The following is a 26,477-nucleotide window of genomic DNA, read 5'->3' as shown; positions in this document are numbered from 1 at the left end:
GCGGTTTCCCGTACACGTAACGATGCCTCCATTAAATAAACCCGATTGCTATTCTCAAGAAGAATTAATGGATCGATTGTGTACGTTGAACTTCTTTCGCACCGTACGTAGACAACCATGCGAGCGGGGAGGGAAGACAAACTAAAACACAACGAGAGGAGACAGAGATCCCGAGAGATCCCAGAAGCACGGCAGGTTCGAGCCTGGTGGTGGGGACCACGTGGATGGGCAGAGCCGCCCCCAGGGTACCGGCGAATCGGGGCGACCGCCCCGGGCCCCGCGCTTTGACGTTACGGTGCGAGACGTCAAACTGCTGCCTAGTCTGAAGGCGTTGGGGGGGGGGGAGCCTTGTGGATCGGTGACCACCACCACCACCGCCGGGGCTTGCCAGGTGTTGTAGGTTGCGAGGTGCGGCCAGGAGACGGCAGTGCCAAGTGCCCCCCCCCCCCCTCGCCGCTGGAGTCTCTCCCCACACGAACCAACACGCGTCTCACTATTCATGGCCAAACATCCCAACGCGTGGCAGGACCCGCCTGGGCTCGAGTCTTGAGACTCGGTGAGGCTTTCCCGAGTGAGTGAATGTTATTGTGGGCGCTGCGGGAGTCTACATCGTGGGGGGGGGGGGGGGGGCTCCTCCTGTGTGGTAGCGTGGGGGGCTGCGTGTGCGCGAGAATGCGGGGTCTCCTCTGCCCGCTCCGATGTATTAGCTCCGCTAAGCGATGCCCGATGCGGCGCTGCTCGCAGCTGTGCGCCGCGCACCCCCCATGGCCGTGTCTGTGTCCGTGGGGGGTTGGGGGAGCGGTGGCGCAGTGGTTAGCGCACCGCGCTACGAACCCGGCGAAGCGGAGTTCGAGTCCCGCTCGCGGTCATCACCAGACACGATTATCTGAACCGGCTCTGGACCTCCCCTAGGTCGACTCGGCCTCAAATGAGTGGTTTGGTGTGGAGTGTAAACATCGCCGCTAGGAAGAAACACGAGGGCGGGCGTGGTGTTGTTTGGGCACCCCCTTGTGTGCCGTGCCGGCCGTCATGGGGCAAGTGCCGTTAGCGAGCGCCTAACAGCCTGCTAAGGCTATACGGGAGATCTTTGTCTTTACCAGGCATCGCCCTGATGAGGTGACGTCCATGCCCATAGCCAATCTCAGCGCAATTAGCGAGCATCAATTAGCGCGCATCTTATCAGCCACAGCCATCAGCATCATCCGCTCCAAGTGTCAGTTACCGTCAGCCCTTTATAACACTGTAGTTGCCAATCTACTGCTGGATGGAGGCCTCGTCCCGCTTGGCGTCTGCCATTGGGTATTTTGACCATACTTCACCCTTTGGGTTAAACGGGGGGGTGGGGGGGGAAAAGCCCAGTCCGATTCAGAAACCACTCGTCACGCGTATTGGGTTTATAACGCAGCGGGCCAACCACAGTACCACTACTCCAGCCCCCTGACTGGGACAAATCAAGTGAATAGTTAGACGTGTTACTATTCACGCCGTTGGAATAGTGCGTAGCTAGCGGAGTCGAGCGACTAACCCCGCCACCAGATTTATATTCCCGCTCACGTCCAACAAGTGGCGAATGTGTCGGCCCTGGTTCTCCCCTAGGTCGACTTAGCCTTAAATGAGGGCCTGGTGCGGTAACATCTGCACTGGAGAGACAAAGGCGGCCATGCATTGCCCTGGACACCTAACCACTTCCCCAACACGTGACCCGACAGTTGTGGACTCTTCGCGAGGTCTCGGTGCGTGCATGAGTCTCAGCTCACTCGCACGACGCCGCTGCTGCTGCTGCTGCCGCTGATGACCCTTCAGCACAGCTTATTTTGAGGTCCGTGCCTCCCGGCGTCCATCAGTGGCCACTGACGGACAATCCCGCACAATGACCCGCTATTGCTATTCCTCTCTTGGCATCAAAGTGGCACCTTACGGCTCCTCAATGGGAGCTATTGTGCCAAACCACCGCACCCCCCCCCCCTTGCTCACACAAACCTAGCCCCCAGCCACCCCCAATCAACCCCCCACACTACCCCTATACATCTTTAACCCCCCACCCACTCCTCCCCTCCTCCTAGCCCACAAAGCGAAGCGTGTGACCGGGTGGGTGCGTGAGTCCATCACGTGGAGTCTGTGGCTGCAGGGGGAGTCGCGTGACTCTGATATCAACCTCAGACCCCCTCCCTCCTGCAGACCACAAACCCCTCAGACCCCCGCCCCTCCCATAGACAAAGATGCCCGTATAGCCTTAACAGACTGTTGGAGCAAGTGCTGTTAGCGAGCACCTACAAAGGCCGGCACGGCACACGAGGGGATTGGTGGCTAGCACCACGCCCGGCCGACTGTCTTCCTAGTAAAGCTGCTTACAGATCAGCTAATTAATCACTAAACAGACTTAACCCCGCTTATCATTCTGCTCTTCGATTACAACTGGATATACCATACAGGACCCACCATTGCCACCTCCACTTCAAATCCAATCTCACGTCATTGGATACAAGACTAAATCCACATTTGGTCCTGTTCATCCATAACATCCTTTTTGGCAAATCTGCGCTACTCAGCTAATTTATTATCCCCATTTTCAGACTTGAAGAAACCTCAGGCGCCCATCCAATTGCCTCCAAGTATCTCAAGAACAAGATACGTCAATAGGTGGCAAGGCCTTTGCAGCACCAACTCTTTGGCTGAACTTCGTCTCTTCCCATACCATCGTAAAATTGCCTTTAAAATATATCCTGCAGCAGAACATTAGTGCCGGATACAACCACAGCCAATGTTTTTTTTGTAACTTTGATCCTTACCCGTCTATCTACAGCTCAGTTTTAATGTGCAGTTTTATTGAGGACTGTTGCCTTGGTGTGGTCTGAGTTTTTTGTCGTTTTGCTGCCTTGCCCCAAGCTTGTGTTCAGTGTTGACGAATCGGCATGAATTTATGTATTTGCACAAATTGTACTTCAGCATCGTTTTCGCGACTTGCGAACCATTTTGCAGTCTTCGTCGTCTTCCTCTTCCACGCGTTTCTCGCAGTCGTGTGGAGTCTCCGCCGTCTTCGCCAACCTTCCCCACACTGCCCTGCCCCGGTCCTATCTCTTTACGTTCCTCGTGCCACTGTGTCCCATCGCACCACATCGCCCCCCCCCACCTCTTCGTCTGCCTTCTTTCTCTCTCTTTCCTTCTACTTGCACCTTCTGACCCACAATTGCACTTGCATTCGTTTTTTTTGTGTTGTCTGTCAAAAATTCACAAACCTCACCCCTCCTAGACATCTGTGAGAGAGCGCTTCGTAGCGCATCAGATTCCTCCAGTCCAAATCGTCGGATCAAGATTCGGATTACAAACTGCATCGGGTACGAAGACAACACCAGCCCCATGCCGAGCCCGTGTGGCTGGTGGGATGGTGTGCGCAACGATATTATAGTTTTTTTTTTATTCCAAGCGAGAGGCCAGCTATGCCAAGGAGGCGAACTTGCCTGCTGATGAAACTGATCGCAGTCATCACGACTCTGCAACCGGCTACTCCACCGCCACCGTCACCAGGGTCATCGATTCCGTGCGGCGTCTTGGAGATTCTCGTGGCTTTTACACGCCACGTTACCGCCCTTGTACGATAATGACCATCACGCCCGCGGGTGGGTGGGTGGCGGGGGTTATTGAACCATACTTCACCGCGCCCGTCAGTACGGGCTGCAAGGCCGGTGGAGCATAGTGCAGTTCTAACGGCAATGTAGCCCCGAAGCAGCCGACGGCAACTCTGCGTAACAGACGGAGCGCAGCAAAGCGCTCACCAGGCTGAGCTTCGGAGATTGACATCGCGGGCGATTCGAGCGGCAGGGGTTGTTCTAAGTTGCAGAACAGTCCCCTACCCCGTTCCATCAGTATTGACATTGTTCCATAAAAACAACTTTGTATTCGTCGAGTGAACGGCGCCAAGTGCGGGGAGACGAAGTGGGGACCGTTGCACTTCGCCAGGAGACGGAGCGGATTGTCGCTCGGAGCAGCAGCGCCGCCTGGTGGCTCGAACCCACACCCACGCGCCCAGCCCACGTCCCTCGCGACTCGGCGAATAGTCACCGATTCGAATCCCGATCATCGTCTGGGCTCTCGTCTGGTGCAGTCTCCCCGACCACGCCATGGCCGCACCCGCACGCAGCTTTTCGTCACCGCGAACGGCGCAAATGCACGCGACGCAGCGCACAATAAAACGCCATCTTCCGTTTTGTTTGTGCCGAATATCGGTCCCATGCCTCCAGTCACGACGTCACGCACGCGTCTACGCCACGACCTCGCACGGCTACGGGTGCAGCAGCGCGACCGCTGCACATTCACATTGAGGTGGCCAAGCCAGGCGGCTGCGTTGGGAGCAGCGGCGTGCTAAACCATCGGTGGGAGACTCATCCTTCGTACCTGTGAGTCGCGAAGAGAGTCGCCATGTTCCACCGTAACAAGTCTCCGGACACTGACCGGTTGTATTCGTTTTTAGTTTCCCGTGTGTGCGTAATCATCATCATCATCAGCAGCAGCAGCAGCAGCACGTGGTGGCAATGGAACAATGGATGGTCACGTGTCGCGTGTGGATTGATTGGCGCCGATGAGATGATGATGGGGGGTGGAATAGCACGTGGCGATATTAGATCATTAAGATGGTGATGATGATTTACGGCGTACGATGACGGTAGCTCATGCAGCAATATAAGATGATGTCGACGATCATGGAGAGCGTGTTACAATTGCTTTTGTGGAAATACAGTTTTATTAAGATGACGGGAAAGGGTATAATGTTAATAGCTCATGCAAAAACCTTAAGATGATGATCGAGTAGATATGATACATAATGACGTCAATCCACTGTTGGATGGATATCGAGACTTGACTCTGTATCATCATCAGCCATGGTCAATCTACAACTGCATGGATATCCAGACTTGACTCTGTATGAAGAGATTACCCCCAGATACCGACACGAACACGCCATCTGAGACGTCACGCTCGGGCAGAGTGAGTTCACGTGAATGCCAACGTTACGTTTCAGTTTTCAATTTTATTTATGAGGTATAACCCTGTGGGCCATGCGGCTCTTGACTCGGGTGCAACCGCAACAAAACAAAAACATGAACAAGAAACATCTTAAAGTGACTACACGCAACAGAAAAATCCTGGAAAAAACAGCAAAGTGTTCCAGAAAAAACATCGCATATCAACGCTGAGTGAAAAAATCCCAGTGGGATGCAAGTCAAACAATAACAACCAGAAGAAAATGTAGATTAAAGTTATCAGGCTAACTCTGTACTACAACAAACACACATGGCTAAACCAAAACGTTTAAAAAATCACCAAAATAAAGATATAAAAACAATGTAACAGTGATCATAAGAACTGTGATTCAAATTTAAAAATAAACGATCTACATAACATGTACGACCAAAACACGTTCAAGCTCAACTTCGTGTAACCAGGTGGCGAGAACTCGAAAGAGACCAGGGAGGAGAGAAGTCGCATTTGCAAGGTGACCTGCGCCTTGAGTCTGCAGCCGGTAGAGGGCGCTGATTGCGACTGCGCTGCGTGTGGCATCCCGAATGGAGTCGTTTTCGATGTCATTTTCTCACGTGGCAAATGTTGACCATGACACCGGCACGCAATGAGGTGCTCTTGCGAATGACGCCACGGGGGAGGGGGGGGCTGTGACGTGCACGGTGAGTGAAGCAGACGGCGCGAAGCAGTCGAATCGGTGTGCTTACTGCACCCGCAGTGATAACAGGGCGGCCACTGTGACATCGATCCGCGGCGAGCTTCCTGCCACGCGTGAGACGAGAGGCGGCGCTAGCTGCCCACCTCGCCGTGCAACCATCGTGGAGGATGTTACAAAATGCATCAAAAAGGTAAACGGATCATTCATCGCCTTCCCATAAAATCATATATGTGTCTCCAAGTCACGTGCCGTATTTCGCACCTATCCCATCAGCCGCACGCCCTCCTTGGAGCGCGCGGTGTCAGCAGAATTGACTCGGCACAAGCAACACTCTCGACCGGTTTCTCCACTCAGTGTTTCAGCAGCAGAGTTCCAGGCTCTGCTTGAATCAATGCTGGTGAGCTGCCAGATGGCTATCGGCAAGGCCCTGCGCGGCACGGGTGCTGCGCGTCGACGCTCCCTGCCTTCACCACCAACCCGCACACCGCCCAGCGTGGTGAAGTATGGTCAAATAACCCCCCGCGACGCGCACGTCATGGGGAGGGACCTCGTCCAGCAGTGGATTGACCAAGGGCCGTAGATGACGACACTTGTAGCAGCAGCAGCACGATTTCAAAAGAGAACCGCGTGTTGTTGTGTTGTTGTGTTGTTGCTTGTTGTTGTTGTCCTTCCCCGCACCTTCGAGTAGCACGGTTGACTACGTACGGCGCGAAAGAAGTTCTACATATTCCACATACACACATAGATGGCGAGAGAGACGAGCTTACAAATCGTGTATGATCTCCGTGCTGGTAATATACAAATTACCTGGTAGGATTAAACATAGTTTAGTTTTACTTGTATATGTATATTTAAGTGCTTTGTTTACCTCTCCTATGCTTTGCACTCCTACTGTGTTTTTGTATTGTTTGTTGCTGTAACTTTACAGCTCATGGGATTCCTCGTGCGGTATCAATCATCTGCTCTGCGAGTCGCCAGGCCCTGACGGCACTGCGCGCTCCGAGTCACCGCTAGGGGGCGGTGACGCCCCTCGGTGCGATGGCTGAGAGCACAGGGCATTCCATTCTGTTTACAACAACAACAATTATTATTATTATTTGATTATCCAGGAGAGCCACGCTTGAGGCGTAAGACTCTTTTCCAAAAAGGTTATGCTGCTGCTACATTTGGTTTGTATTTGAAAATGATTTTAAAGCCAACTAATGATGAGATGTGTCTATTATTAATATACACGTGGGGAGCAAACCGGAGCACCGGGAGAAAATCCAAGCCTTGTGCGAGGGGGCAATACTCTATCCCCGTACAGACGGAAACATATGGCGATTTGTACACTTGCTGTACTTGTGCGTGTGAAGATCGATGATTTGTGCCACACACAAACTCGATATCCGAATGATCTGGAGTTAATACAACTTTACAAACGAGACGGAACTCTCCTACCTCTCCTCTCACCCTGTTCCCCTCCATGCACTCTGCGCCCCAGTAACCAAGGATTTCTGTCAATCATCATTCAGTGGGAGGTCGCTCCTTCTCCACTGCGCTCCCCACTGTCTAAAACCCACTTCCCCCAGCCGCCCGTGTTTTCGGCTCCCTGCCCTGATGTAAGTCCAGGCTGTACGCCCTCCTCCATTTTCGGCTGTGTCCACTGCTGCCACTCTATAGTCAACATCCGATTAGCACCTACAATTAGCGCGGTTGGCTACGTACGGTGCAGCGTTTGGAGATGCGACCGCATCTCGAAAAATCCACAGATGCCACCCAGTGGTGGCGGTGGTGCTGATGCTGCAACTGACACTGCGTTGGCAGTGGTGCACAACCAACAACAACCACCACCCCTGGAGGCCAAGGCGCTCGCACTCAATGGAGACTTCAAGTCTCGACTGAAGACCCCACCGCCTGTGTGGGGAGACCCTCTCCTCTCTCTTCTCTCTCCTCTCTTCTCTCTATCTCGCTCTCTTGCTGTTGTCTTGAGTCTCGCTCTCTCCCCGGTTACTTCTCACTCATTCCTTCCCCTTTTACACGCACGCCCGTTTATTATAGGCGCCTTACAAATCAAATTTATTATGATTATCAGTTTAATTAAAATCATCCCGGAACTGCGTCCGATCTCGACAGCTATGCAGGTGTGAGCCCGGGCAAGGCTCGGATGTGCGGCGATCACCGCCGTGCATAACAGGTGCTATAGGCTGCTGCAGGGACCGCGTGGCGGTCGGCAGAGGGCAGTGCTGCGAATTCCATCGCTGAACTGAACTCACACGGCCATCGCCAGCCCATCTCCGCGAGAGGCCGCACCGGCGAGCGGAATGACTGCCGCATGGCCGAGTAACCCAGCACGATGACTCGCACGGCGCGGGGCAAGCAAGTGGCCTGGCACAGAGCGAGAGGACTGCCCCAGCACGCGAGTGCAGTGTGGGGCCGTCCATAAATGACGTCACGCGATTTTGGACGATTTTTGACCCCCCCCCCCCTCGTCACACGGCGTCACAAAAAGTCAGACCCCCCCCGCCTCAAATATGACGTCACGAAGCTCTGCCACCCCCCCCAAAGAAAATAAACATGCTTCAAATCGCTTTAAACTATTGTCATTGTAGTGCGTATTTAATGTGGCGCTGCACTCTGATGTTGTAGGAGAAACATTTATTAAAAAGTCTATTTAATTAAGTAGAACGTGTTGTCTATATTTATTTAAAGTTGCGCATTTTGATGTGACGTCACATTTCACAACCCTCCCCCTCGTCACACATCGTCAGAAATGTCTGACCCCCCCCCCAGGTGCGTGACGTCATTTATGGACGGCCCCTGTGTGTGCCCGTGCGGAATGTCTGACCCTTGCTCTGCGTCTCTGCCTCGCTGCAGCTCGTGGGCTTCGTGGGGGGTGGTGGGGGTGGAGGGAGGGGGTAGTGGGGGATGGTGGGGGGTGGAGGGGGGTGGAGGGAGGGGGTGGTGAGTCGTGGGAGGTGGAAGGAGGGGGTGATGGGGGGTGGAAGGAGGGGGTTGTGGGGGGATGGAGGGAGGGGGTGGTGGGGGGATGGAGGGAGAAAGGGGGTGGTGAGTCATGGCGGTGGGGGGAGAGTGAGTCATGGGGGTGGAGTGGTGGAGCGGGGGGGGGTGAGAGACACGTGACTGGACCGGTCTTAACTTCGGGTGACTTCACTCAGAGCAGGTGTGCTGCGGCGCTCTGCCCCAGTACAGGTGTGAGTGAGTTCGACACAGGTGTGAGGGTAGAAGTACAGGTGTGAGGGTAGAAGTACAGGTGCGAGGGTAGTGTCGGTGTAAAGCTTAGGACAGGTGCGTGTCTGTGTGTCCCGCGGTGTCGTTTGAACGGCTCTTGTGGTTTCCGACAGTTCACGCGTAGAGTTGAGCCAGGCCATCGTAGCGCTCTCGGGTGAAGCTGATTGGAGGCGATGCCGAGTTGGCTGTAAGAGGCCAGCGCTGTTCGACCTCGCTCGTCGCTCTTTGCTCGGCCAGGCAGTGACGGCGGCTCTCGCGCTCACGGCGGGACATGGGGAACTCCATCGCGCAGTGGCAGGACCCGCGACTCGTGGCGGACTTCCAACGCTTCTGCGGGCTGGAGGCGACCTGGGAATCATCTCCCAAGAACAACGGCACCCTGCATCATCACGGGATCACCAGTCATGGGACGCAGAATCATGGGATCGTCAATAATGGAATCGCCAATAATGGGATCTCGGATCATGGAATACAGAATAATGATAATGGAATTACGGATCATGCGATTACGAATCACGAGACGCAGAATAATGGTATCGCCCTTAATGGAATAACGAATCATGGCACACAGAGTAATGGGACTCAGAATAATGGGATCCAGAGTACTGGGGTCACCGCTCATGGAATCAACAATCATGGTATTGCAAATCACGGGGACGCGGGTCCTCGGCTGCGTTCCGGGCACCGGGAAGGCGGCGACGGCGACGGCGCGCGGTTGCAGAACGGGAGCGGCGAGCACAAGCCTGGGGTGGTGAGTAGGCGAGGTGTGTGTGTGTAGGCGAGGTGTGTGTGTAGGCGAGGATGTGTGTGTAGACGAGGTGTGTGCACGGCGAGTGGCTCCAGGCGCAGCCCTGCAGCTGCCCGCTCACGCCATTGCCGGTGCAAGGGCCGATGCTCTACGGAGCTCGAGATACAGTGGGGTGGTGGGGGGGCAGGTATTTGGCCTGCTCTTCCACGTTGACCATACGTCTTGGAAGAGGTGGGAGTAGCCACACTTCACCACACCGCACGCGAGCGATCGGCTGGCTGTGGTTTGTGAAGCCACGAACTCTGCTGCTGGGTGGACAGAGGTGGCGGTGGGGAGGGGATAAGAAGTTCGCTCCCGTCGTTTCTTCTGCCGCGTCGGGAGGTTGAATCGAACCGGTGCCCTCTGCGTGGCGAGTCCAGCGTGCGGACCATCACACCGAGGCAGCGATGATGACTATTGATGTGAATGTTTGTATTGTTCTCACTATTACAGCGTGTTGCGAATTACGATACTAAATTATGACGAATCAGAGGGCCATTGGTGGAAATGTCCCGTTCACACGACGGGACCCAGTACATCCCAAGAACGACTACTTCACGAATATTGATTCGTGTGCTGTGAAGAAGGGCCGTTGCCCGAAACGTCGGCTATTATCATTCTTAATTTGAGGCCACGGTGTTATTGGACACGGAACCGTGTTGTCGTTGACCGCGCTTGTGCACCACCGCCTGTTGTGTGGAGAGAGGAGGGGAGAGAGACATTTCTGTGTATGTGAGGTGGTGATGGGTGAGGAGCTTGGAGGTTGAGAGGAGCAGGCGGTGGGGGTGTCTGTCTAAGCCACCACGCCTCACGTGGAGCGTCTCAGCCGCGATCACGCCTCATTTCACTCACAGCCAGCGTCCCAGAATCCACTTCTCATTTTACAGCGCAGCTCAAAGACTCACTGTTCGCACAGAAACGCTTCTCTTACTAGTATATAATGTATGCGGCGATGGGCTGTTTTATCTAATTACAATATTGCTCATCGAACGAGTTTAAACACACATTTAACAGCAGCAGCAACAACACGTGCAGTAGCTCATAGGCACATTGGGAAATCACGCGACGCCGCGTGACGTGCGGAGAGATGCAGAGGAGGACACGGGAGAGCGCGAGCGTGCAGGAAGAGAAAGCGACTCTCCCACCCACTCGCTTCTCAATTACCCACCCGCCCACTCACACACTTACCCACTCACTCACATACCCACTCACATACCCACTCACGAACCCACTCACCCACTTATCTACTTATTTACCTTCCCACTCACCCTCTCGCTCACGAACCCACTCACTCACCTGCCCACTCACTAACCCTCCCGCTTACCCATACACTCACCCCCTAATTTACTCACTAACTTTTAAACGAATTTACCCATTCACACACACACTTAGTCGCCCACTTATCCTGTCACTTACCCGTCCACTCACGAACGAACCCACTCACTTACCCACTCATTTAGTCACTCACGTTTTCAATCATTTACCCACTCACCATGTCACTTACCTGCCCACTCACTCACTTGTCCACTCACCCATTTGCCCACTCACTTACCCACTCATTTTCCCACTGATGAATTTTCCCACGTCATTTACCAGCTCGCTCGCTCACACAAAGGAAGCACAATGGAGGGTGTGTAAAGGCGCGGGGTTGATAAAGCCGGGAGAGGATAAAGGAGACATTTAAATGCAGAGGGAGAAGGTGGGGTGGGGGGTGCAGGCGGAGTGGCCCAGGAAGGGAGCTCTAGTGCTGAGATTATTCAGTGTGTTGTTGTTATTAGCTGTTGTTGTTGTTTGCCTCTCAGCCCTCAAAACCTGACGCATCTGATGAGGCCATGAAGGTATAAACCGGTCCTAGCCTTTGCCTGCTTAGACAAACACAGTACAGTGCTGCTGGATGGATGAAGACATTGCTCGGAAGGTCGTGGAACGCTTGCCAACACGAGCCTGTCCTGGCACGCGTTGGCGCATTTGCCAAGTACTTTATTCCTTTTAGCTCTGGATCTAGTCCCACGCATCTCGGGTATTGATTTGATCAATGTGGCCGGGTTTCTCCAAGTCGAGTTCCCAATAACAATGCCACTTTCCTGCAAAGTTTCGCTCGCATTGGACCAACTTGACGCCAGTGATGGTGACCCCACGATACGGGCGGACGGCGCTAGTGCACACACACGCGCGCACACACACACGCACGCACACACGCACACACACACACACGCGCACACACGCGCACACGCTTCCAAGCCTCGCCGTGGACAGCGTCCAAAACATTCTCTCTTTTCTCTCCGCGGCTTGAAGGAAGCAGCTAAACGTGTTTACTTAACCGGGTCTCAATATCCCAGTCGCCGTGGTTGCGCGGTGGCTGTGAGCGGCGGTTGGGCGCCGTGCGCGTTGCGGGGCTCCCTCGAGGCTCCCTCGGGGCCGAGAGGAGAAGCCGCGTCCACTGACGCCGAGCGCACCGCTCACCCCCCACCCCCCACCACGGCTACGAGTCGCTCCATCTCCACGGCGGAACGACACGGACCCCCAAACAGCCAACTCCAGAGCTGTCAACCCCTTCTCGGTGCCCTACATTGTTGCAGACCATTTCAGGACATTATTAGTCACCCAGTGCCCTTTCAATCTCAACGTTCATCCTACAAAGTCCCATCGCAAAGTACAAACACAAACAAATAGACAACAAAACATGTTGCCGTATTGAAACGGCTGCACGCCGTATGGACCTGAAAACGCAGTTTCCCTGTATAAGAATAGGGGGTAAACCGTGTGGGTTGACTGCAATGCAACTATGTTGCCCGACCCCCCACGTAGTTCCGTCTCCACAAACAGACATACACACACACACAAACACACACACAGACACACACTGACACACACTGTCACACACACAGACACTGTCACACACACAGACATACACACACACACACAGACATAGTCACACACACAGACATACAAAGATCAAAGATCCCCCGTATAGCCTTAACAGACTGTAGGGGCAAGTGCTGTTAGCGAGCACCTATGAAGGCCAGAACGGTACACGAGGGGGTTGGGTGGCCAGCACCACGCCCGACCGCCTTTGTCTCCCCAGTGGCGATGTTTACACACCGCACCAGGTACTCATTTAAGGCTGAGTCGACCTAGGGGAGGCCCAGGACCGGTTCAGATAATCGTCACTGGTGTTAGCCGTGAGCGGGAATCGAACCCGGGTCGCCAGGTTCTTAGCGCAGCGCGCTAATTGCTACACTACCGCTCCCCAACATACACACACACACAGACATAGTCACACACACAGACATACACACACACAGTGTCATACAGACATACACACACACAGTGTCACACACACACAGTGTCACACACACAGACATACACACACACACTGTCACACACACACACACACAGACATACATACACACACATAGTCCGTCTCCTGCACGCGACTACAGACTACAGGCCCCCGGCCCTTCTGTGGCTGTGACGCCGCCCGGCACAGAGCCCCGTCGCTCTGCTGAGAGCGGTCGGTGTGAGACCTCTGGCTGAGCCCCTCCTCCTCGGTGCTTCGTCTGCTGCGCACTCGTCACGTTCACTGTCACTGTCGGCGTCACTCGCGGCCGCGTCTCTACCCCCCCCCCCCCCCATGGCGTGGCCAGCGAGGAGGAACTGCTGGGGATTCGGGTCTCGGAGTCGTACGATTTTGTCACGCTGGGAGAATCCGATGAGCTATAAAGCTTTTTTTGACAAATGTCAAGAAGGGGCGGGTCAGAACGTTACAACAACAAGCAATGTAAAAACATACACAATAGGAGTGCAAAGCAAAGGTAAACAAATCACTTAAACAATAAACAACAAAATAATACAGCAGCACTGACGCGCACACTGTGGGAGCGAGCAGGGTAAATCTCAGGAGGGTAAATCGCAGGAGGGTAAATCTCAGGAGGGTAAATCTCAGGAGGGTAAATCACAGTCACAGGCAAAGTCGGCACCGTCGCAAGCGACCCCCCGCCACGGTGAGGAAAGCCGAGGAGACTGCCCGCTGCTGTTTGCTGAGCTGTAATCCACCGCCGTCGACACACCGCGCACACACACACGGATACAGTCGCAGGCAAATATCCCCCCCCCCCCCCGTCTAGCCCGGCCACGCTCATGGGCCAAGCGGAACGGCACACGAGGGGGTGGGTGGGTGGCCAGCTCCACGCCCGGCCGCCTTTGTCTCCCGAGTGGCGATGTTTTGCACATTGCAGCAGGTACTCGTTTGAGGTTGAGTCAACCTAGGGGAGGCCCAGAACCGGTTCAAATAATCGTGACTGGTGTAGACCGTGCTCGGGAATCGAACCCGGGTCGTCAGGTTCATTGCGCAGCACGCTAACCACTACACTACCGCTACCACACACATACACACGTACACACACACATGCACAAACATGCACACATACACACACGTACACACGTATATGCACACACATGCACACGTACACGCACACACATGCACACGTACACGCACACACACGCACACACATGCAGACGTACACACACACGTACAAATGGCGAGACCCCGACAGCCGAGTGGGCTCTCTGGCGATACGAAGCCGTGAGCGAGCGTCGTGGTGTGGCCACGCCCGCAGCCGCCTTTGTCTCTCCAGCGCCGGTGTTTGCACAGCTCGCTGCGTTTATTCTTGCCAAGCCGAGTCCATCTCGAGCTGCGGTGGGTTGGGGGTTGACGGGGGTCGAGCATTGCTGCAGAGAGCGACTCGGTCCACTGCTTCGCCCTCCAGTGCAAGGCCCGCGGGCACCTGGCAGGCCCCTGGTGGCCTTCAGCGTGCCCCCCCACAAAACACGAATGGTGAAAACACAACCCCATCGTCAGCGTCATCAGCGTCGTGGTGATGCCGTCACAAACCTCAATGGTTTCAAATGGCGTGGCGGCCCTCACCACACTGATGACGTCTTAGCGGCGAAAGTGGCCCTCCCCCTCTGAAAATGAGTGAAGAACGCTGTTGCAGATGTTGGCGGTTTGAACTCGACGGGCCACCCTGGTTCAATCTGCAGTGGCGTGTGTGCAGCACCAACAGTGAAATACTACCACGCGGCATCTGCTTCGCAGTGGGCATTCAATATCCCGTGGCAGCACATGTCGACGGGTAGGCCATGGTGTTCCGGCTCCACGGTGACTATTTTCCAAATTCCCCGCAAATTATGACGTTGGGAAACATCGCAATCGTCACCCCTCCCCCCACTACCGCGACAACCTCGCAGGACCCTCCTGCGAGAAGAGGCCGGACTGTCGCCCGCCCCAGAGAGTAGATAAACGGGAGTACCCACAGTTTACCCCACCGCACACGCCACCCTCGCCTAAGGACTAACGGCGCACACGCGACGCGACGCGCGAGCTGAGCAATCGACGTGAATCTGTTTTCTGTTCCCCCCTTCATTGAAATCACCATTGGGGGGGTGGGGGCACGGGTGGGTGTCGAGGGGGGTGTCGTCTTCGTGGAAGCGCGAGGCCGGGATGCCGTTCCACCGTTGCGTCACCGTGGCCGGCGGGCCACCATCGGCCCGCTGGGTGTGCGCCGCATCACGGCGGTGGGCCTCCTGCACGCTCTCCTCGTCTCGGCCCCGTGGCGGCTGTGGGATGTTTACACCGCTGCGTTCAAACTGACGATGTTGATTGTAGTCCTTCCCCCGCACCTTCGATTAGCACGGTTAGCTACGTACGGTGTGAAAGAAATTCAACACACGTACAGGCAGACACGTGGTTATTTTTGTTCTTCCCAGAAACCTGCACGATTATTGTTCTTACAACAGATAATACCGGTGATGATGCCACTGCTGCATTGGCAGTGGTGCATACATAACAACAATAACAAACTGAACACATTCCATGTCAACAATAACCTACTATGTGGCCTTAAAATGGTAACATAATAAACAATGGTTTGTGCAACGGGCCTTCACTATGTATGCATGTATGTTGAACTTCTTTCGCACCATACATAGCCAACCGTGCCAATCAGTGGTGCGCTCTGAAGAACGGACTGTTGGCTGAAATGTCGCCCGCTATCTATATTTTGTTCCACTTGAGGAGCTGTTGACAGTCGCGACATTCTGTCATGAGGGTGGTTCCTTGTTTGTGATTCATGGGCTCGGCGCGATCGGCACCGTGGTTGAGCTGTTCGCTTTGTCGGCTCACAAATACGTTCCCGGGTTCGCCACTCGACGAAGCCCGGAGCGGGGCGGTCGAGGTGTCTCTCCCACCTCGATTCACGCGCCCACCCGCTCGCAGCTTTCCCAGCACCGCAGTTGTCGGTTAACGGTGTGGGGGGGGGTCTTTGTCGTCGCTCAGGTCCTGACCTACAAGGTGCGGAGCCGCTTCCTCTACTGGCTATTCCTGGCGGGTGCCACGCTGGGCCGCGAGGTCTTCTACATCACCTTCATGCCCTTCTGCTTCTGGAACTTCGACCCCTTCGTGGCGCGCAGACTGCTCGGCGTGTGGATGGTGGGTGTCCGTCCCCCCCCCCCCCCCCCCACATGGCCTCTCCTGCCCAGCGGATCTGAGCAGCCAGGCCCTCCTCCGCTCGTGAGCGGAGCACACAAGCACCCGTAACAAAATGTGTTTTAGTCTGTCGGCCGATTTATTGGCTTTCAAACCAAATAGGAACAACTGGTATTTGTTTCAGCAAGCAGGCAAACTCTGGACCGGTTTTGAGCTTCTGGGTTGTCTCTCATCAGCCGAGTCGTGCTTGTCACACACGCGCCGCTGGATTACCAGATGCCATTGGCGAGAGCGCTCCGTTCAAATTACGGCCCCCCCCTACGTTCAACGCAATTGGCGATACCGTGCCCTCAGCGGAAGCGCGCGGAGGACACGTGGCAGCGGGGCAAGCTGGCGCAATCCGCGAACAAGTGCGGTTCCAGTTAACGAGGCAGTGTCACGTTCAGAAACCAGGTCGTAAGGTCACCACGACCGCCGCCACCAACAGCAGCGGAGCGCCGTAGACCGACGCGTCCGAGGGTTCACACATCGCGTCGGCCTGCTCGTGGTGGCAGCGTTCGCCTCTCGTTGCCGAGGTTCGTCGTTCATTCCATGGGGAGCACGGCCGTTGCGTTCCGGCGTCACCGTAATTTTTTTTCAAACATTACCCACGAATTACTCAATTGGGATCGCACACTGCAGGGGCAGCAGTGGCAGCAGCGGCAGCAGCGGCAGCAGCAGCATCGCCCCCTTCCTGGGAAAGCTTGGCAGGACCCCTCCTGCCAGAGAGTCACGAGGCTCGGTGAAGCCTCCCCTCCTGGGTGAAACAACAGCGGTGGCGCCGCGAGCCACCGCGTCTCCTAGAGCTTCCACTGCAGCGGTTGTGTTTCAATAAAGCAAGCGGCATGTCAGCCTGAGCCAGCCACTGGCCAAGCTAATCTGAGCCACCCAGCACCTCGTATGTATGGTCCGAAAGAAGTTCAGCATACATAAAACAGATGGTGGGTGGCTCTCGCTAATAGCATCTCGCAATTCAACAGCAGTTATACAAGCCCGACTGCTGATGAGACCCAGAAGGTCTGGAGATCGCTTGCCTAGCAACATTCTGATGGACTAACACACACTGTGTTACGCGGAGGGACAAAATGGAGTTCTGCTTGGCCTGTATCCACAGTTGGATTTGGTCGTTATAAATCCAAGTTTAGAACCAGGCACTTATCGCGATGGGGCTCGGGGTGGGGGGACGCACGCCGGGTTCACGAGCGGTGGCCCGGGCGGGGCCCCATCGCGACGGAGAGCGTGGCCACTCCGAGAGCACGGCACGTCGGGGCTCAAAGTCCGAAGGTTCTGTAGACGCGTCACGGCCGCTCGATATCGCGCGTCTCTCGCACGGCGGATGATCGGCCAATCTGTCACGGGCTGTGACCAGGTGAGCGGCGCGCTGCACGCGCCCCGTTTTACGAGAGAGAGGGGAGAGAGCGGACGTAAAAAAACATGAGGAGAGTTAATGCGGTGCGAAAATTCACCGTGGCGAGGGTGGTGCGGGAGTGTGGTGAGAGTGGTGATGGTGGTGAGAGTGTGTGGTGAGGGTGGTGAGGGAGTGTGGTGAGAGAGTGTGGTGAGAGAGTGTGGTGAGAGAGTGTGGTGAGGGTGGTGAGGGTGGTGAGGGTGGTGAGGGTGGTGAGGGTGGTGAGGGTGGTGAGAGTGTGTGACGAGGGTGGTGAGAGTGTGTGGCGAGGGTGGTGAGGGAGTGTGGCGAGGGTGGTGAGGGAGTGTGGTGAGCGTGGCGAGGGAGTGTGGCGAGGGTTTGTTTAAGCCGAGATGTTCTGGGTTCACGCTCCCCACGCGCTGTGCGTGTCCGAGTGCAGCGCAGCACCCAAGCCAGAGCCGCCGCTTATGATCGCGTGAGAGCCCAGCACAAAAGGCACTTTCGCAAGGGGGAACTCGGGTGTTAATAAGTACTACGCAACAACAAAGACTTGGGCAGAAATCCATTAACTCATAGACACCATAAACGCACACGGAGAACCATTCATTCATAGAGAAACCTTAGACTCGCGTAGAGACCCATTAACATGTTTCGAGTGTGCGTCTCTCTTCCCGTGGTCACGTGGATTCTTCTCCATGTCCTACGCTTTTTCCCTCCACGGTTAGAATCAAGGTGTGTTTCGAGTATTTGGCTGCGATAAATGTCCACGTGATGATGATAAGCCACTTCGTTGAGCTATCATTTGTGTCCGTGTCGCTTCTTAAAAAGAGCTGCATAACTCTGTGGGCCTTACCCGGTGAGATAAAATAAAAACACTGTTTAGTTTTAGCATAGAGGACCCATAACGCCTACGAAGAGAACTGAAGGTCAAACGCAAACGACCTTTATGGGCAGGTGAGATGAGAGTGAGAAGGAAGAGCTGGATCTTGCGGCGCATGCTGCCACAGACTGATGGGGGCAGGCGTAGACTGGCACGGACTTAACACGCGAGACCCACAGACCTGCGCAGTTTTTTATTTTTTGTTTTGCATAGACATCAGAACAGGTTGAGCGCACGGCCCGTCAACGGGAAGTTTAAATCGGACAGTTAAATGGCATACACTTAGCCAAGACCGAGACCGAGTTTACGATGTGGGGGCGAGGCCGTGCACGGATTCTGTCCCGCAAAGTACTGCAGAGGCTTGGCTCGCCTCGACAGAAGCCCTCCGTTCGTCCACGATCAGCCGTGATAATCGTTTGTGTCGCTTCACGTGAGAGGGCCTGAGAGAGCAGCCCACACTTTACCCCACCACACGCGGTCCCGCCGTGCCACAGACTGCGCTGTGTCCATTCACAACGCTCGATGGAAAGCGGTATAAATTAAGCGGTTGATGATTTAAACGAAAAACATTGTATTATGTAGGCATGTTGAGCTTCTTTCGCGCCGCCTACTCAGTGGCGAGGAACTTTGGAAGTCTGCGCCAAATTTGGGAAGCGTTTTGTTTGTGTTGTTTTGCTGGCGCTCACGAAGAGGTTAAAGATTAACAGCAGTGTTGCTCTGGAGCACAAAGTAATGGGGCCTAGGCTGCGGCCTCCACCTCGGCAACCACAAGCCGGGTCGCCGTGGTTACGGGGCCCACAGGCAGACACGAGAACAGAAGCCTGGCATTCTTCCATCTACAAGCGGCCTGCTAGGGTTGAGATAACAACGAAACACACAAATAGGCATATATACAACACGTCTCCTTCTCAAATGTGTCGCTGCACATAAAAGAAATGTGTATAAAAGTGTTTTGCACAACCCACCAACCGCCCAGAGCCTGACTGCTGACGAGGCAATGATGCCGCAACCGGTCCAGAGTATGCGAGCTATCATCCCTTAATTCTAGATTTGAAGCTTTCGTGACTGCAAGGATTCATACTCTTAAGTTTTTTCGGTAAAGTCATCCCTTGCCACCCTTAACGGGCGGTGGCCAACAGCACACGGACAGCTTCTGTAAGGGGACCTTTGCACTTGTCAAAGTGATTTCCCGCTCAAGTGAACATTGGGGCGTTGGTGCGCTCATCTCTGGTGTACAACGCTAAGTAGCCGGTGGAAATCCCACCTTCCTATGGCGGGAGCGAGTCTGTTCATTTGACAACCTACGTTGGCTTCCCCACAGAGTGGTTACTGATTTTATCGACCCCGGAGGGAAGATGGGTTGAGTCGACCCCTAACCAGGAATTTAACTCATGACCTTCTGATTGCTGCAAGCCACCAGGCCGGTGTACAATACATACAGTACAGACAACCCTCCGCAGTAGTTAAAATGTAATAACTTAAATAGTTGCTGCACAGTTTCCATGAACGTAAAAAAACAGGAAGCCAATTATATCTCGATTTTGCAAGTGTCAAAACATGTCCAGTAATCCTCCCGTACACATCCCACTGGGAGCTCCTGAGCAGCACGAGCTCGTGTCAGAAGACGGCCCAGCAAGAGGACATCACAGAACCGCTTCTGAAGCCACGCGAACAGCCTCTTCATGCCCACTCGCCAAACGACTTTTTACGTGCCCCACAGAATGTTGTAACACCAAGCGCCCGGAACTTGCCTCGCCAGGCCGATACGATCAGCTCGCGACACTGGGGGACCCGGTTTAGTCATGGCCGCAACCTGGATTCGGACCCAGGATGAGCCCTGTTTGGCCTTGGGTCAAACAGGGCTCAGCCCCCTCGAGCCGGCTGACCCAAAATGACAACACCCCAGCAACCTGCTGCTGCTGCTGCTTGTGACGGTGGTAGTGGTGGTAGAGTGATTGTGGTGCTGTTTGTGGTGATGATGATGGTGGTGATAGAGTGGTTGTGGTGCTGTTTGTGGTGGTGATGATGGTGGTGGTAGAGTGGTTGTGGTGCTGTTTGTGGTGATGATGATGGTGGTGGTAGAGTGGTTGTGGTGCTGTTTGTGGTGATGAATGATGGTGGTGCTAGAGTGGTTGTGGTGCTGTTTGTGGTGGTGATGATGGTGGTGGTAGAGTGATTGTGGTGCTGTTTGTGGTGATGATGATGATGGTGGTGGTAGAGTGGTTGTGGTGCTGTTTGTGGTGATGATGATGGTGGTGATAGAGTGGTTGTGGTGCTGTTTGTGGTGGTGATGATGGTGGTGGTAGAGTGATTGTGGCGCTTCTTGTGGTGGTGGTGGTGCTGCTGTTTGTGGTGGTTTAGTGCACATAGCCTGGCACGAGCGCCGTGTTGACGTCACCGCCACTAAGTGGCGAATGGCAGTTGTTGTTGTTGTTCGTGGTTGTGATCATGATGATGTCACAAGACTAAACACGCACAGTGGCCGTCAGAATGGGTGCCCCGTCGAGCATCGCAAAACCAACCACCTCAAGGGAAAGTAATTTAAAGTCCACTGCGCAACGAAGTGTTGAGTCTCAAAACAATGTCTGGGCCGCCCCGAGGGATATCACCAACATGGCCGCGGTAGCCGGCCGGCCGGTTGCCCGGGGTGACGCGGCGCGAGCGTTGTCCCGCGGGCTCTTGTTGCGAGCGGATCTCGCATCTCGGGTTTCGCGAGGGCCTCCGTGTCCCACCGTGACCTGCACCCTCTCCCCACGCCATCTCCACCGCCACCTCCCTGCCGGGCGGGCCCGTCTTGAGTTTCCTTTCTCGTCGATTCACTTCGTCAGCTCGATTCGGTTGTCACATTTGTCTCCCCGCGTCCCCAGGTGGTGATGTACGTGGGCCAGGCCTCCAAGGACGTGCTGCGCTGGCCCCGACCGCCCTCCCCGCCGGTGGTGAAGCTGGAGACGCGTGTGGACGCCGAGTACGGCATGCCCTCCACGCACGCCATGGCCGCCACCGCCATCCCCTTCTGCTTCCTGCTGGCCACCGTCGGTCGCTACCAGGTGGGAGGGGAGGGGGCGGGCAACTCGGCATCGCACTGCAGCACTGCCGACATCACCTTCCTTGCACGACCGGCATCAATTTGCGCTACCGACGTTAATACACACCACACCAGATATTAATTTGAGGCTGAGAAGACCTAGGGCCATTCCTCGGACCGGCTCAGATATTAGTCACTGGTGGCCCTAAGCTGGAATAATAAAACCGGGGTCTCCGGGTTCGTAGCGCAGCGCGTTAACCGCTACGCCACCGCTCCACATAGTTTCAGTGACAGCAGTACACGCACACGCACATGCCTGTCTGTCTGTCTGCAGGTGCTTGCCCAGCTGGGCACGCCACATTCTGATACGTTATGCCCCCCCCACCCCCACTCTCAGTACTCGTACGGATGGGGGCTGCTCGTGGCCGTTCTGGTGTGCGCGCTCGTGTCGCTGAGCCGGCTCTACACGGGCATGCACACGGTGCTGGTGAGGATCCTCGCACAACAGACAGAGGCACCCGGGTTAGCCGCCATTGGCCGACGGGGCCGTCTAGCGAGCACCCGGCGATGGCCGTGGTTGCGATTCGCGCCATCCCCTCCCTCGCCACGCTCTCCCGGGCGATCCGATCTCGCCTCTCCATCTCGTCGCGGCTGGACGTGCGCCGATGAACCCGGCGCGACCCCCGGGTGGAGGTCGAACCCTTGGACGGGTCAAGCTCGACGACTGCCACCTTTTTTTTTTTGGTTTAGCGCCGATTTAGGGTTTTCGTGTTGTTTCTTCTCACACCGTTTAGTATTTCTGGGCAGAAGGTACAGGTACGACTGGTTCTGGCGAGCACAGCCGCTGCTGCAGGTAACCGCGGAGCCAAGGGTTGGGCAATGGCGTCGTGCGGCTTCGTAATTCATTATTTATATAGCGCCCGGCCACGCACGGGCGCTGGCGAGACACAAGCGGGATGGGAAGGAGCGCAGGGGCAGGAGGGTGAGTAGGCATACTGGCTGAGGAAGGGAGGGTGAGTGTATAGTGAGGGTGAGTGTATAGGAAGGGTGAGTGTATAGAGGTGAGCAAGCGGGGAGGGTGAGCGAGGAGGAGCCGTGTGCGAGGAGCTCGGTGGCTTCGGAGCGCCCAGGTTGAGTTCCCCCCCAGCGCATTCCCCCCTTTAGCCGACGCTCATTCCACTGCCAAGCACGAGCGTAGCTGGCTGCCAAGAATGACAACAAGGTGAGGTAGCCACGTGGGTCAGGGGTCAGAGCACCGCTGAGGACATGGGTTTGTATCACGGTCAAAGCCACCGCAAGATAAGCGCCTCTGCCGGTCACCGTTGCCTGCACGCAAAAAAAAACATTTGCGTGAAATGTGGTTCCGTGCATAATTTTACTTCCAGCTTCTTAGAGTTATAAATATCGGTTCGGTTTCCTGCTTGAATGAGCACTGAGGCATTGGTGTTCACGGCACCACTTACAACTCTGAGCCAGTGGTGGAAATTCCACATTCCTATGGCGAGGTTATCCAGCGAGACGACCGGCTATGTCAACCCCCAACCAGGATTTGATCTCGCACCCTTTCCCAGAGCGATAGAGAGAGAGAGAGACATACAGAATGCCGTGAATTGTGCATGGGGGTGTAAGTTTGGCCCACTGCCTGGGAACGAAATGCGCCCTCAGGTGGAGTGAGTTGACGTTCTCAGGGTACAGAAGACACCTCCTGTCCACGATCGTGAGAACTCCGAGGCCGGCTTGGCTCAGGGGGAGGAGGGGGGGGGGCGAAGGGGGTGATGGGGTTCAGCAGGGCGCCACCCGGCCCGGTGTTTCGGGTTGAACTGGGCGGACGAGAAAGCCGACGGGACACGTTCGCCGTGACGCAACTCCTTCTGCGGGCGTTGGGGAACGTGCCGGGCAGGTCGCGAGACGTCGTCCGGGCGGGCGCGTGAGGAGAGCGACCGATTGTGCCCATGGGAGTGGCGGCCCGGTCGGGGGGCGGGGCGGTGGCGCCCGGCACGGCGTCCGAGATGGAGCGGTGGGATCGTTACGCCGCGGGTCGTGAGCGATGGTGACGGCTCGGGGTGGCCGTCATCCAGCAGCGGGTCGATTGTGAACGATGCGGACGGTGAGGACGACGAGCGGTCCTCTGGGTGTCACGGTGCGATGGGGGCGAGCGGTCACACAGTGGGCAGCGTGCCGCGCTGCGAACCGCAGCCGACCGCCGGTTGTGAGTTGTATCTGATCCCGTCCCGGGTCCCCCAATCTATACTGACCGCAGTGGTGAAGTATGGTCAAGCAAACCCGACGGCTGACGTAATGTGGTGCATCCTTCTTCTGTCGGTCTATCCTCTTGTCTGTTCATCTGCCCACCTGTTGACGTCAGTCCATCCAACTATTTATCAACCTGTCCGTCTGTCTGTCCAGCTATCCATCTGTTCATCTACCAGTTTGTCCCCCTGTCCATCTACCCACCCACCTACTCACCCACCCACGGTGCTGCGTGTGCTGCGTGTGCAGGACGTGGTGAGCGGCGTGACGATCACGGCGGTGATGATCGCCGTGTCCTACCCGCTGTGGGACGTGCTGGACGAGCTGGTGCTGTCGTCGCCGCTCTCCCCGGCCTTCGTGCTGCTGGCGCCCTTCCTGCTGTGCCTCTACTACCCCGAGCTGGACCACTGGAGCACGGCGCGCGGCGACACCACCATCATCATGGGCGCCGGCGCCGGCGGCCTCCTCGCCGGCTGGCTCACCCGGCGCCTGGGCTACGACGCGGAGCCGCATGGCCCGGCGGCGGCGCCGTTGGCGCTGCCCGACATCACGCCGCACGGCGTGGTGCGGGCACTCGCCAGGTTCGGCATCGGCATCGCCGTGGTGGTCGTCACAAGACAGGTAGGGCTCTGCGTCGTCGCACCCATGATTGATGCTGTCGGTCTAAACGTGAGATTAAGGTGGACCCCCCTAGGGCCCCCGTGTAGATGGTGAAGTCTGTGTCCCCCCCCCCCGTGTCCCCCCGCCCCCCCCCCCCGTGTAGGTGGTGAAGTCGGTGTGTCTCCGTGCCGTGTGCCGCGCGTGCCGCGTGTCCCCGCTGGACGGCGAGTCGCGCCGCCGCCTGCAGGTGGAGGTCCCCTACAAGTTTGTGACGTACGCCACCATCGGAGTCACTGCCGTGGGCGGCGTGCCCATCCTGCTGCAGAGCCTGGGGCTCGGGTAGACACGGGGCGGGCACCCTCACCACCCTCACCACCCTCACCACCCTCACCACCCTCACCAGCCTCACCAGTCTCACCACCCTCACCAGCCTCACCACCACCCTCACCACCACCCTCACCACCCTCACCAGTCTCACCACCATCCCCACCACCCTCACCAGTCTCACCACCATCCCCACCACCCTCACCACCCTCACCACCCTCACCACCCTCACCAGTCTCACCACCCTCACCATCCTCTCCACCCTCACCACCCTCACCACCCTCACCACCCTCACCACCCTCACCACCCTCACCATCCCCACCACCCTCACCACCCTCACCAGTCTCACCACCCTCACCATCCTCACCAGCTTCACCACCACCCTCACCGCCCTCACCAGTCTCACCATCCTCACCATCCTCACCACCCTCACCACCCTCACCAGCCTCACCATCCTCACCACCCTCACCATTCTCACCACCCTCACCACCCTCACCAGCCTCACCATCCCCACCATCCCCACCACCCTCACCATCCCCACCAACCCGAGTATCCTCACCACGATCACTCGCCATGTTCCCGAAGACCCTCATCCTCGCCTCGACCCTCACCCTCACCATCCAGCCCTCCCCCTCATTAGACGCCTCACCCTCACCGCTCACATCTCATCCTTGCGCTCACCCTCATCCTCACCACAAATCCTCACCACAAACCCTCACCCTCACCACCCCCACCCTCACCACCCTCACCACCCTCACCCTCACCATGCTCACCCTCACCACCCTCACCCTCACCACCCTCACCCTCACCACCCTCACCACCCTCACCACCCTCACCACCCTCACCACCCTCACCACTGGGCAAGACGGAAGGGCGGCGAGGGTCTCTGTTCGGACGTCACCGGGGGGCCGAGCGCACGGCGTCGGTGTGACACGCCGTGTGGGTACCCCATCCTGGACACCGGACACGCTAAGGACACACTAAGGACACACTAAGGACACGCTAAGGACATGCTAAGGACACGCTAAGGACATGCCGTGGATGTACCCCCGTGAAGGCTGCGTGTGCGGCACGTGGAGGTGGAGTTGGCGGCCATGCTCTCCGCTCGTGAAGCGTGCCCGCCATCACCGGCGATCGCTTGCCGAATGCTGCACCACGTTTACCAAATTGATATTTTGATTTTTTGAACAACAAAACTGTCAGTGTACACGTATGTATTTGTTGGCATATGTTAATGAGCACTAATTTATTGAATGGCATTTCTCTCTCTTATTAAAATGCAGGGAGTGGATGCGCCGTGCGTCGCGTGCGGGTTGTTTTGCGCGCAGCACCAACGATGCACCTGAATGCCGAACTTCTTCCGCGCCGTACGTAGCCATCCGCGCTAATCGGCGGTGCGACGGGGGAGGGCACCACGATGCACGCCCTCGCACCGGGGCCCGACACGCGCCAACTGCACCGGCGCTGCCCTCGAGCAGAGCGTTGTCTATCGGGCCGACGTTTCGGGCAACGGACCCCTCCCTAGTTCCTCCTCCTTTGGAGCGGACACGTCACGCTCCGATTGCGCCACCAGGGAGCGCTGTGACCACGCGGGGTGACGGCCGCGCAGCTGCTGCTGCTCGCGGCTGCGGCGAACCAACACGCCGTGTGGAGGCAGCAGCAGCAGCGAGGGTTGGTGGATCACACGCATGTGTTGTGAGATTCTCTTGCCGTGGGTGTCGGGGAAGTGCCATACGCCTGGCTCGCCTGGAGAAGGCGGCAGAGTGTTTCCCCCTCGCTCACACGCATGGGCTTTCTCCGGTTTCCTCCCA

At 56.4% G+C, this 26,477-nt stretch overlaps 1 protein-coding gene across 1 annotated transcript; it reads left to right on the top strand.

Annotated features, from left to right (window-relative positions):
- Window positions 1-8,823: 8,823 nt before the first annotated feature.
- Window positions 8,824-25,957, top strand: SGPP2 (sphingosine-1-phosphate phosphatase 2). Its single transcript, XM_078869789.1, has 6 exons — window positions 8,824-9,656; window positions 16,030-16,182; window positions 21,335-21,514; window positions 21,890-21,979; window positions 23,992-24,363; window positions 24,506-25,957. Exons 1-6 carry the CDS (start codon window positions 9,177-9,179, stop codon window positions 24,683-24,685), a joined length of 1,455 nt encoding a protein of 484 aa, XP_078725915.1. The 5' UTR covers window positions 8,824-9,176; the 3' UTR covers window positions 24,686-25,957.
- The last annotated feature ends 520 nt before the right edge of the window (window positions 25,958-26,477 follow it).

The sequence above is a fragment of the Lampetra fluviatilis genome, chromosome 28 (genome assembly GCF_964198595.1).
Source record: "Lampetra fluviatilis chromosome 28, kcLamFluv1.1, whole genome shotgun sequence".
In the NCBI taxonomy this organism is placed as follows: Eukaryota; Metazoa; Chordata; class Hyperoartia; order Petromyzontiformes; family Petromyzontidae; genus Lampetra; species Lampetra fluviatilis.
Note: the sequence above shows the minus strand (reverse complement) of the source record. Positions and strands in the feature narration are given on the sequence as shown.

Excerpts from the sequence above, each read along its gene's own strand:
- SGPP2 (XM_078869789.1), top strand. The coding sequence starts at position 9,177 with ATGGGGAACTCCATCGCGCAGTGGCAGGACCCGCGACTCGTGGCGGAC. Across the intron at positions 16,183-21,334 it reads GACTGCTCGGCGTGTGGATG|GTGGTGATGTACGTGGGCCA; the intron begins GTGGGTGTCCGT and ends CCGCGTCCCCAG. Across the intron at positions 21,515-21,889 it reads CCACCGTCGGTCGCTACCAG|TACTCGTACGGATGGGGGCT; the intron begins GTGGGAGGGGAG and ends CCCCACTCTCAG.